Consider the following 12,994-nt stretch of genomic DNA (forward strand, 5'->3'; position numbering starts at 1 on the left):
GAGACAGCTGCAGAGGTCAGGCTGACATATATTCTCTCTTTCTGTGCATGCATTTTCTGTTCTTTTCTCTGAAGACAGGGATGAGGAAAAAATAGCAGGATGAGGAAAAAAGTAGCAGGATTTAAAAAAAAAAAAAAATTAAAAATCAGACTCTTATTTGTTGTTTATTTCAGCTGTTGAGGACATAGTTACAGGGGTCTTGTGCTTGTCTTTGAGAGGGGAGAAGAAAGCTGAAATCTGGCAATGGATGAAGCTCTATTCAAATAAAGGAAAGATGCTGATTTAGAGTACATGTAGTAAAAACTGCTACCAGGACCTGCTATGAAGACCACACTTAATCTTAAGCCTGGAATGTAAAACTCTCCTAAGCTTGTTAGACATAGAATTAATTTCTCCTTTCAGATTTCTTTTTGGATTATTGTAGCTCAGAATGAATACCAGAGAACAAGCTGATCCAATCCCCCTCCAGAAAATCATGTTGACAAACATGGCTGGTCTATCCAGATGCCTTCTAATTTTTCCACAGTGTCACACGCCGTCCCCTGCAGCTCACGTGTGTCAGATCTGATGGCAGGGAGAGCTCACCATCCTCCACCCTGGTCCTTCTCAGCAACCTGGGCCAGCTGGCATTGGAAGGAGCTGAGCTTTAAGATCCCTTCCAGCCCAAACACTTGTGGCTCTATGGTTCGGTGATTCCAGTGCCCCAAATGCCTGTTCTGTTTCTTTGTTCTACCTAAGGCACCTGTTGGGTCTCTTGTTCCTGCCCCAGACATCTGGTGGGACTTCAAACTGGCAGCTGACTATGACCACAGGACAGAGCAGCCCACCTCAGCTCACAAGTCCTTTTGCTGTCCTTCAGGAAGTTCAGCTTGGGAGATGTTTTCTCATGGATTTGAGTATCCTCCTTTGAAGAACAGAACCTACGTGGCGGCTAAGCCCAGAGCAGAGCACGACTGAGTTCCTTTTGGCTCTCTGCTCTACCCTCCTCCTCTGTAGCTGATACTGATTGCAGCACTTCCTGCTCTTTTCTTCCACAGCACATCATCAGCTCCGCGGCTGTTTCATTTACACTGGGCTGTGTGAGGATTCCATGGGCAGAAGCCTCCTCGGGTCTCACTCATTTAAAATTGTTAGCATGAGAAAAATTGCTTCTTGAAAAAAGAATAAGAACCACTGATGATAACGCAGTAGGTCCTGCGGTGCTCTGCAAAGGTGGGCAATACGATCATCACACTTCAGATGGGGGAGTGAAAGCAGAGACACATGAAGTGATAAACCCAGGGTCTTGTGGCAGATAAGAGCAATCTCTGAGACACAGACTAGTGCTTTATTCTTTATGCAAAATGTCTTTCCATTTTTCAGTGTCAAAATACCTTTGAAAAAAAATGGTCTGGACTTATCTTGCCTTCTCTGAGCTTCACCGTTTCCCATCCAGCTGCAGTGAATAAAATGTTGCTCCTTGCCATTGATTCAAAGTTGCAGCGTTCCTGAGAATTTTGTGTAATAGCTAGGAAACAAAGAGTTTGCTCCATTCCTCTTTTCCATGATGTGCAGTCTAAAAGAAATATGAGGAATACTCTGCTACACCATGTATTGTACTTGATCAAAAGTAGTAACTTTGAAATCCCTAAGGCTTGTGAGGAATGGAGGCATGGAGTACCAAAACCCTCATAAACAGTAAAATTATGACCTGACTGAAATCCAACTGCCTACAAACAGAATTGGATATATTCCTCTCCATCTGTCACCAGATTTTGTCTTTTTTTTTTGTTTATTTTTAAAGGATATGTAAGTAATAGTTAATATTTTGATTAGTTCAAAGAAAGCCAAACTTTGTGTTTTGCAGAAAAAAAGCACCATCTTAGATACGTTAATTTTCTAAAGGTTATAAAAAAATTATTTATTACTTTCCTTTGAGAGGAAATATCTGAGAATAACAGTCTTAAATTTTTATTTCATCATTATGGGAAGTTACAGCCAGGAGAACCCCACTTCAGCATAGAGGATTCTCAATTTCCACGGAGAGCTGGGACGTATCAGCGTTTTCTTGGAATTCAAGTGAACATAAAAACCAAAGGACTTCAGAGAGACCCTGGTCTTCTTCATTTTCACTGACAGAAGGGGATTTCTGTGGGATCTCAGACCAAGGCCTCAGATACATCTCTCAGATTGCAGGGTAGAGAGAAATATTAAAAAAAACCAAACCCAAACCCTATCTTTTTAAAAATGCCCATAAATTTGTGCAGTTATTTTATTTTGATTCTTGAGAACTGCAGGTAGATGTGGCCCAAAAAAAGTTCCTGGTGGTGCCTAACATCAACTTCATTGACCCTTATGTAAAAAGTTGCTCCACTACTGAACCAGTAATGACCAATTTCGAAGCTGTATCTCTACTGTATATTAACACATCTGTATTATACTTGACTCTCATCTCTTGGGAAATAAAAGATTACATGCACTGAGGTAACAATAGATTACTTTTTGTTTCTTTTCCCTGAGAAATTTTTTCCCACAATTTCCATTTTAGAAAGGATTTAAAATTACTAATTTTTTTTTTTTTTTTCCTTGAGCATTGCTGTGCACACATCTGGGCTGGCTCTACATTATTCTGTGTATCTTGGTATACATTGTTTATTAATTAATGTTCTGCAAGCAAGAGAGCTCAACCTGCAAATCAAGCAGACATTTCAACCTGCACTCTTTTAGCTTAGTATCTTAGTGACGTCATAAACTACCCAATGTAATTATATACAATTTTAATCTTTTAAAAAATTACCTACAAAAGAAAGACTGAATTTGGTGGGTTCTGCCCTGAAATACCATGACAACAAAAAGACCACAGATGCCCTGTTCTCTTGTTTGCAGCTGAATCTTGATGAAATTTGTCCCAGTGGCCACAACGTTTGCACTGCTCTTGCCAGCTCTGTGTTCTCACGTGACATAAATACATGGATTTTGCCAGGCTCCAGAAGCTTTACATGTTCATGAGAGGTAGGACTTAGCTATGGTATTCCCAGAAGATGCTGAGTCAAATTCACTAATGCCAGTGAGGAGACAATAGGTTTCTAACAAAGAAGAATTTAGCCTGTTATGCTTCTCCAACCCACTTTAACCTCAGAATTTAGAAGAAGGACCAAAAGCTTCACAGCATTTGCAAATGGTAGCTGGGTGAAACCATGGGGATAACAGAAAATAGTTGTGCAGAGCATCTGCACCTGAGAATTGTCCTTTAAGCCAGCACCTCAAAGGGACAGTTGTTGACACGACAGTTTTAATCACAGAATAAATATTGCGTTATTTGCTCTCTCTATAAGGTCTCCTCTACTTGAAAATCCGCCAGCTCTGTTACCTAACAGGTATTTTAGTGGCCAAGCCCCACCCTTTGTCTACCACAAATTTAATACAGATTGTTCTTCTCTGGAAGAATTGCAACTGCAAACCTTGTATGTTCCCTACGTCTGTAACAGTCTTTAGAAAATGTTTTCAGAGCATTTGCATTCATTAGAGAATTTGAATATTCAAGATTTTAAGGTATTTCTGATACTGTAAGCTTTGCAAAAATCCTTTGGCTAGAATTTTCTAAATTATCTTTTAATAGGAAACACACATTTAGATGCCTCTAAACAGCTTAACCCCTCCCCTAGCACTGGTTTTTTTTTCAGGCTTCTGTCCCTTGTTTGTTAAAGTTTCCCTCTCAGGGGTGTTATGAGAATTAATGCAATGCAGAATGATTTTGCAACGACTGGACAACAGGGATAAGTGGATAAGTACCAGTTACAAATACACATGTGATTTTTCTCTCCTTATTTCTCTCCTGTATATTTACAGGAAAATACCTCCATAGATCTTTAAAACAAGGAGATCTTTAAAAGAAGATTATTTTCTTCTGTACCCTCACAGGTTCTCTGCAGGTGTTTTGCCAGTGGTTAATTTATGACACTCTATGAGGTGCAGCATTAAGCCAAAAATAAATTCCTGGCTCTTCACTATTCCTTTCCAACTGCTCGTTTAGTCTAGTTTTAGGAAGATGCTACATATGCACAGTAATTCACTTTGCAATCCTAATATTATCATTTTGAATTCAAAAGGGACTCAATTAGTCACCATTGCAGTTTAACAGCCTGAAACACTTAAGTGTTAACAAGTACCTGAAAAAGCAAACTCCTATCCCTTCTCATTTAATCAATTAAGCAAATTTTTCAAAAGAAAAGTTAGAAATTTTATAACAGCAGTAGGTATGAAAATTGAAATTCTCATTACACTCACTTTCTGTAGCTTCCACATAATGTCAGAAAATTATGCCCAGGATCTTCCCTGTCTATGCTAAGGATGATGGAAGGGAATGAATATGCTGTGCAATATATTTTCCCCCCATTAATGATAAGAAGAGACAAAAGCATTTGTGGATTTTTGCTCTGCTGTGATGCAGAGGCTGGTCTGGCCCATCTGGAAGTGACTGGAATGTTTTCTTCATTTACACTGAGGTAGTTTCTAGCAGGAAATGGCAACCAAATGATCATTGTGGCTTTTATGGGCCAGTAGAGCAATCTAAGGCATTTCAGTTTTGCTTCAGATCTGTGCAGACTTTCTCACACAGTGGGAGGAAGGTTATGCAGCAGTGTAACCTCAAATACATGAATTTCAACCTGTGAAGGAAAAAAAGAATCCACCAGTCTAGGAAGATGATGCTCAAACTTCATAGAGTAAACACAAATATGCAGACTTTTTTTGCATGGTATTGATGGCTTGGGAGTAGAAATAAAAGTTTGAGAGTTCTCCGTTGTAGACTCCTGGAATCTCATTTTGAAAGGATTTATAAAATTAATGCAATCTGTGTTTTATGGTCAGAAACTACTGCATGGCTGTAACTGTTTATGGTTACAACTCAGTGTCTTGGTACAGGCTCAGCATTAAATATGAGCAGGGTCGTTCTTTATACATTTACTGTTTGCACAATCACGTCCAAACCATGTTACAAACAATTACACCACATAAAACCTGAGTATTTATCTGGTTGTGTAGACAGATTATTATATTCTTAGACTGCAAATTCCTGTTGGTTCACAAGAACCTCTGCGCTCTTCTGGAGGCAGTCAGCTTCCTGCAGACCCTTGACAGTATTAATGTCTCACATACATGCACAGAGCATATTCATTCAGTGACACAATTTTCATTATAAAGGACGGGGATGCTGGGTGTGCAGTTGCAGGACTGTTCTCTTGGAATTATCCTTCTTGTAGGGCGCACTTACAGACCAAATTACTCATGGGAAGGAAAAATCTCCCACCAAGTTCCAAGAATCATTGCAAAGGGCATGGTAAAAATGTCATGATGAGTGCTGATTTGAGTGAATGTGGATCCAACATTTTGTTCCCTGTAAACTCATCAGCTAGAAAAATTAAAGCTCTCACATTCATATGTTTTAATTCATTCTGTGCTGTTTCACCTTAGACTGAAAACTGGAACTGATTGCTTGTATATATTTAGGAATCTACATGAACTTTGTTATCTCTGGGAACCTCATGGTCTTGCATAGATGTTTTAATGAAATCTCTACAGGATATTAGAAACATTAGCCCATTCCACAGGTGTGGGGCTGAGGTACAGAGGGAAACTGTGGCTTGTCTTCACTGAGTTCCTACATGCTGCAATCAATACTTGATTTACGATTGGGCACCCAGAAAAAATTGTTTAGGCACCATTTAAAAAGAGTTTCTAGGCTGATCCATTGAGTTGGAGTGATTTGGACTGAAAGTAAAATGCTGCTGTCAGGGATACTCAAAATTTTGGCGTCTGGAGTTGGAGTAACTCACTTGAACTGATCACTGTGGGCTCTTGATCAGGGCAGTCTCCTCTGCCCAGCCATGCTGGTTTGGACAGAACAATGTGGGTCTGCTAACTACACTTTGCAGTGAAGACAAACCACAACGTAATTTTCCCAAGGACATTAAAAGAGAAAGCAGCCTGGGTTCTTCTGAATCTCACCTGTTTTCTGTCCAGTGTGTGAACTGTGAGCTTATGTACAGACATTGCTGAATGATTTTGTACTGCTGCTAACAGACAAGAATCTGATGTTGCATATTTTTCATTAATGACTAGCATGAATGGGAAAAAAAAACCCCAACAATCCCTCCCCTGATGATTTGTGAAGATTTCCCTTCAACAGTAAATATTATCGCTGATGATGTTAATGAAGACATTAGTTTCACAGCATTTGAAGTACTGAAACACTCCACTGTTAACTAGCCTAGTGGGGTTTATGCTAATGTAAAATATAATAAAATAGAGGCCACTATCTCTTTAAGCTGAAAGAAAGGAAACTTGTTTCTACTTCCAAGGGATGCCTAGTGTGTGCTTATCTAATTGACTGTGTATTTTGTCTAGGTGTTGAGGGAAAGCTAAGAGAATGAAGGCTCTAAGTCCCCAGTGGAAGCATGATATGGCGATGCAGTGCTGGTGCTGAATTGTTCTCTCTGATGGCTCTATGGGAGTGGATAGCACTGAGTCTTCATTGCTGGGTTTTAGCGGTTGCTGCTGTCTCGGATCAGCATGCCACAAGCCCCTTCGACTGGCTCCTCTCTGATAAGGGACCCTTCCATCGCTCACAGGAATACACAGATTTTGTGGACAGAAGTCGACAGGGATTTAGCACAAGATACAAGATTTACAGGTATGAAGCAAAGGGAAAGCAATTACAGAGGTGCCATCTTTAGAAGTTGTAAATTATCGATAAGGGTTTCCTTAAGGGAAAGTTTCAGTTGTGGGAACAAATCCATAGACACCAAACTCATTGCTGAAATATATGCAAGGCCATATGCAAGGCCACTGTGTGTTATGGAAATGCTGCTTGTGTTGTTTCTGTTTTGTTTGAAGAACTTTTGATAATTGATTTTGTTGCTCTGAAAAACGTTATTGTTTACTACCCACCTTTACTCTGTCCTAGTGATATAGTCAAAAATGTGCTAGGGATTCAAACACCACCTTTGGCTGAAGAGGGATCACCTTTGATCATGCATCAAGTTCAATTGCTTTCCATGTGGCTCATCAAGACTTAAGCTGAGGCTTTAAGAATGAAATTGTGGCTCTGCATATGCTGCTGACAGAAGAGACTTCATGGTACAAAGGAGGACGTTTCAAAAGCGACTCAAAAATGTTTAATGTGGTTTTATGCCAATGCTTTGAAAAGGGGTGTTCTCTTCCCTGAGGAATTGAGGGATAAGAGCCACTGTGAATTTTAACAGAGGTTAAAATTCAGGTGTTTGGTCCATCACAAATCTCAGCATTAGGCTGGCCCAGTTCAGGCCAAGAAAAGAAAAAAATGGGGGAAGACTTCAAAAGTATAGGTCTGCTTGAGAATTTGGGCCTTGCTGTGGAATTGCCTCAATGATATATTTGTAACCTGTGAGTCTCTTTTGAGACAGTGCTGGTGAAATATCTGCTCAATCATTTGCAACGGGTGTAACTCAGTAGCATCCAATATTATCAAGGACGTAGGGAGGAAAAGGGGAGTTCAGTCTAATATGAGTGACCTAATGGCAAGTAGAGAGAAGGGGACAAATGAGAGACCAGGAGAGATTAAAGACTGGGAAAATAAATCTATAAGCAGAGATACTTTTCACTTCAAGTTGTGACAGACCCCTCCCAACAGCCAAAAGAAAGTGAGGCAGCAGGGCAATACAGGGCAGATTTTCAGCTGACCTGACAGCTGCCCGTCCTACAAACACAGCCCATATTGGTATGGGAAGACACACACTGATGTCACTGAAAAGCACAGAAGAGTTTGTGCAAATGTCATACCTATTTCAGGTTATTATTCCCTAGTGATACCCAGTCCTTTAGAAGAAGGTAAGAGGGATATATGCCTATATGTATATTTAGTTCACTGTCCAGTGGCCTGTGACAAAACTGCTGGCCTAAGCGTGTAAAGAATTTATTTTTAAGGGGTTTGCTTTATTTTCCTTTCCCAAATACATGCAGTAGAGGGCACTCTGTTGCAGGTCAATTTTGCAGTGGGCTCCTTTGCCATAGACAGAGAAATTAAACACATTTTGAAAATAAAGTGTTATTTGGAAATGTGCTTGATGAAGTGGCTTGTCTTAACAGAACAGCATTGCCCAATATTTACTGCATTTTAAAAGCCAGCTGTCAGGACCAATAATGTAAAGCCAATAATGCAGAGACTGAGGCAGCATATTTTATTCCCATTATTCTGTATTAGTCAAAACTGAACCGAAATTATCTTGCTAAAACATGAAAGATGGAATTGTATTTCATTTGAGCTCTTACAATCAGGTCCTTGAGAATTTTTCTCCTCTCAGCCATCATTACAGCAACATTGTTAAGTTTCACAGATCTGTAATCACATTGCTAATATTTATTTGGGTTTGTGCATAGGTTTCAATTGACTTTAATTTACACAATCCCACAGAAAATGTTTCTCATGTTTAGTTCCATTCTCTGCCTGTTCCCTTCAGGTAATGAGCCAGGAAGTCAAAAGAGGCACAAGCTGTACTTTTTTTTGATTTTGCCCTCCAAAAACAAATCTTATTGTAAAGTTTCCTCGTAAAATATGGTCCCATTAGTGAGCAGTGCAGAACATCGTGACCTTGTTACAAGCCACACACTGTAAATTTAATCCCTGTTGCTTTTCTATGAGCTTTCCCAGGCGATAGGACTTGGAGCCTAATTGTCTGTTCATTCCCTCACCTGTCTTTTACCTAATGGAAACAATCCCTCCGGGGCAGGTCCTTGTTTGAAGGGAGAGGTAAGGAAGAGGAAAGCACCTGCCTGCATGGACTCAGCCATATTAACAAGGGAGAAAGGTGCTGACAGAGCCCCTCCAGTCCCTGAGCTCTTCATTTCAGCCCTTGAACCTCACACCTGACACCTGATATTTAAAGATTAAGGATGAAGGGAAGTCTTCTTCCTTCATTTTAGATCCATGCCAGGTCGAAATCCACGGGGCTGAGGAAGAGTGGGATGCATAGGGTGAGGGACTCCAGGGGATTGTGTCCCATTTGAACCCTTCCTGGCAGGATGCTGGTAGCACAGTGGGGTCAGACAGAAAATTACTGAAGACCCTTTTTTTTAATGGCACAAATGTGGCAAGTGGGCTACCTGAAGGCAGGTCTCTCTTCTGGGGAAGGGGCTGGCTCCAGAAGGACTGATGGGGCTGCGAGCAGTCACTGCTCACCTCCTGTGTCTCCAGACCGACAGCATCCAAGCCTTACACAAGAGATGACCATCACAAAAAACCCCATCAAGTCCTGTTGCCCATGGGAACCAACTTAGGATGACCAAGCTCACGCTGGGACTGTTTGTCTGCAACTAACAGAAGTGAAGTGGCCTTAATAAAAATAAAATATTCCACGTTATAATTTAAGGTGTGTAGCAGGAGATTTCAGCACGAGACTGCCGCCTGATTTTTGCTTTCCAACAATGGAACAATTATTCAGTGACTAGAATGATATTTTGATTTCCCCTCCATTTGCAGTCTCAGGAGAGGCAGTAATGATGTGGAAAAAAAATAAGATCTCAACAGAATCTGTAATATCCCTAAGATTTTATTTCATTCCCTCATTAATAACATTCTCTATTTTAATCAAAAATGTATTAAAAAGCAGAGAATACATGTTATTCTGCTTTTGGTTATATCAGGCAATGCATTTTTCTGTAAATACCAAAGTCAGAGGTACAAAGGCCTTTGTCTTGTACCACTGTTTGACACTGGTTTGAATGGGACCAAGGTCACACACTGCAAGCCCATGAAAGATATAGAATGATTAAAATCAGATAATAAGACAGAGAACTGGAGAAGCAGCCAGTAGAGAGAACAACAAAGAGTATTAAAATGGAACTTGCTTGAAGGAAACATGGTCATTATTTCTCAGCTATTGAGTAAAACAATGTTGTGATAATTCTTCTATTTCTGTCACTTGCATGGCAGGAGACAGACTGATTTTAAAGTTTAATTTCACATATGGCAATTGTTTTTAATAATACTCAGTAGGCTTACTTTTTTCAGTTCTTATTTTACATAACCTGTTTCCATTTAAAATAGATGTAGTCAAACTTTTAGCCTAAAACAAGAAAATTGATCACTCCATGGACTGTGTGCTAGCATTTCTATTTTCATGGAATCCCAGACTGGTTTGTTTTGGAAAGGACCTTAAAGATCACCCAGTTCCCATGGGCAGGGACACCTTCCACTAGCCCAGGCTGCTCCAAGCCCCGTCCAAGCTGGCCTTGGACACTGCCAGGGATCCAGGGACAACCACAGCTTCTCTGGGCACCCTGTGCCAGGGCCTCCCAACCCTCACAGGGAAAAATATCCAATCTAAATTTACCCTTTTTCAGCTCAAAGCCAACCTGTTCGTATGTCAATGAGGCAAAAAGCAGCTGCTCTGTACCCACACCCTCTGGTCACTGTAAACCAGTGTTCATTTGACCATGAATCTGTTATAAATTGTAGGGATGAAGCCAAAGATTTGCACCAAGGAACTCAGTGATTAACTGAGCCAAATTTCTAGTAAGAGGTCTTAACTTCAGCACATTTTTTTGAAGCATAAAAGTTTATGCTTTCTTTTAATCTCCATATCTGGCTTTCGTAGCATAAAACCATCATGTGATAAAACCAACTGGTGCATCAATTGTGGGGATGTACCAGTAGGAGAATCATCTGCTACCCATATTTTATTCTATCTATTAAAGTTCAGTTATGTTCATGGGCAAACAAGCTGCCTCTCCCTAAGGCCAGGAGTTTTCAGTGTTACAGGACAGAGCTGAAAGATGCAAATATATATGAAATAATGTTTTAATCTGGTATTGCAGAACACTAAATAATTACAAGTGGTGTTCTCGACACTGTTATAAGTTGGAAATGGTGGGCTGGTTGTGTGGATTATGTGGCAGTGTTCTATTCCCTGTAATGCTCCTGCAGGAAATTTGATAATTGCTGAAGTTTTTGGTGGTATTCATTGTCACTGATCTATGAAGAAAAACACCAAGAAAACACCCGGATGGCTGCTGAAAACCTCTACATTCATGGGAGTTCTATGTCAATATTTCATGGAAGGTGGCTCCTGTGGTTAGCATCAAAAAGTGTTTTGGCAAGGAAAACCAAGTTTACAATTTGTCATTTAATACACAAAGGAAGTGCTGTGCCTCTTATGTAAATCAGCTACCCAGACAAAGGAATTTTAAATCCAAATAGAATGAGATGAGAGGTTACCAGGATGGAAAGAGTGATTGTGAAATTATGCAAAGTACCTACATTGTATCAGAAGAGGTAATTTCTGCAGAGATAGGGAAGTATTCATGCTATCAAATAAGGTCTTGAGGAAATCTCCTCAGGGATACTGTGGAGTTTTGTTGAAGCAAAATGATTTAAAACCTGAAACAGATGTGAAAAATTGGGGAAGAAAGAGCATCGTTCTTTCTTTTAAGGTGGAAATACTTGGCAATACTTAGGAGGAAAATAGAGAGAGCTGAAAGAGGACACGATTCCTGTCAACAGAACACATATTACAGAGTGAGATGAGCTATCTAAACCAAAAGCCATCACTGTCTTAAAATCAAATTGGTATAAATAGGCTATGAATAAATTTTGGGTTGCTTCTTTAGAAAAGTTTCCTAATCATTAAAGAAATTCAGGGACATACAAAGTTGCAGAACCTTCCCAATCCTATGTCTAGGAGGAAAGGGTTATAAGCTATGATGCACATGAAAGTGGTTGAAGTTTTAGTACCACTGACATCCCTTTGGGGCAACTGCACCTAACAAGTGTCCAATACTACTCTGCAAAAGGATAAAAAAGGAATCTCCTGAAGAAGTGAGTAGCTCTTGGCAGCATGGTATTCATGTGGCTTAAGAAGATCCCTTTAGAAGTGGTTTTAAAAGGGATTGTGTCCATGAACGGCTACAAAAATAGAAGCATTGGAAAACAATGCTATCAGGATAAAGACAAGAACATGTTGGGTTCCTCTCCTATGTTCTGAATCCTCTGGTGACTGAACCCATTGGGCAAAGTGAGCAAGACTCAAGACTGTAACAGAACACTCATAAATATGTTTCACCTCCCACGTGTGAACTTAAGTAGGGCAAACATTAGTTGGTTTTGTCATTTTTTTATTCCCTATCAAAATATTTTAGCCCATGATTCTCACTAGACTTCTTGACACATGTGACAGACAGTGTTAATAAAACCCTAGGGGGTTCAGTTGTGCAGGTACACAATATGCCCTGAATTATAATTTTCACTCCAGTGTATGGTCTGGAATAACACTTCCTTGTGCTCTTCCTGAGGTTGATTTGAACAGGTTAATTTGGAGTTTGAAAGCATGGAGAAGAACTAATAAAGGTCTTCTGATAATGGTTTTCAATACAAGTGCTTTGTGAAATGGAGATGTCTGTCATCACACCTTTTGCATGTCTAAGGGGATGATTTCTTGGTGCTGCTATTTCCCATACATTTTGACCACACTTTAGAAATCAGCATCACTGATATTTTTCTGGAAGGGCCCATTTAGTACTGATCAAGTATTGGAGCTTTTGCTTTTATCCAGTAAAACCATTTCTTTGGAAATTAAAATAGCAATGTCTCATTGCTCAGACATTTCTCAGGAGTGCAGTTTCCTTAACAAAAAGCATCACTCACAAAACCCATAAAAGGTGAGGGAGATGGAGCAGGCTGCATCAGGGAAAGGAGTGAGGCAGATTAGTACTGCAGAAGCTGAGGGAAGGAATGGGCTGTAGTCATCAAGCTGTAATGGGTGACAGTGGGGTGGCCTCCAGCAGGTGGCTCAGCCAGCTGGTCAACCATTGCCTCCAGCTCCTCAGACCCTTCGTGTGCACAGAGTTACTGCCAGGCTGTGGAGAACTGGGGTCACACCGAAGAGCAGCACGTGTATGTTCCACAGCTGCCATGCCAATGAGGAGTAAATAGCAGGAGGGGTTCTCTCTGCCTTTCCCAGAAAGTCACTCCATCAGTACATTG

At 40.3% G+C, this 12,994-nt stretch overlaps 1 protein-coding gene across 4 annotated transcripts in view; it reads left to right on the top strand.

Moving 5' to 3' along the window:
- The window catches only part of LOC116448189 (BMP/retinoic acid-inducible neural-specific protein 3), a 208,917-nt gene that overhangs the window by 11,778 nt on the left and 184,145 nt on the right, over positions 1 to 12,994 (top strand). For 2 of the 4 annotated variants that reach the window (XM_032118308.1, XM_032118309.1), the window contains exon 2: positions 6,385 to 6,670. The exons of 1 other annotated variant lie outside the window; for it this stretch is intronic. In XM_032118308.1, the coding sequence (XP_031974199.1) occupies positions 6,435 to 6,670 (236 nt within the window). In that variant the 5' untranslated portion in view covers positions 6,385 to 6,434. Of the gene's footprint in view, positions 1 to 1,037; positions 1,213 to 6,384; positions 6,671 to 12,994 lie in introns of all 4 variants that reach the window. One more of the 4 variants, XM_032118310.1, reaches the window with a different exon arrangement.

The sequence above is a fragment of the Corvus moneduloides genome, chromosome 9 (genome assembly GCF_009650955.1).
Source record: "Corvus moneduloides isolate bCorMon1 chromosome 9, bCorMon1.pri, whole genome shotgun sequence".
Taxonomy (NCBI): Eukaryota; Metazoa; Chordata; class Aves; order Passeriformes; family Corvidae; genus Corvus; species Corvus moneduloides.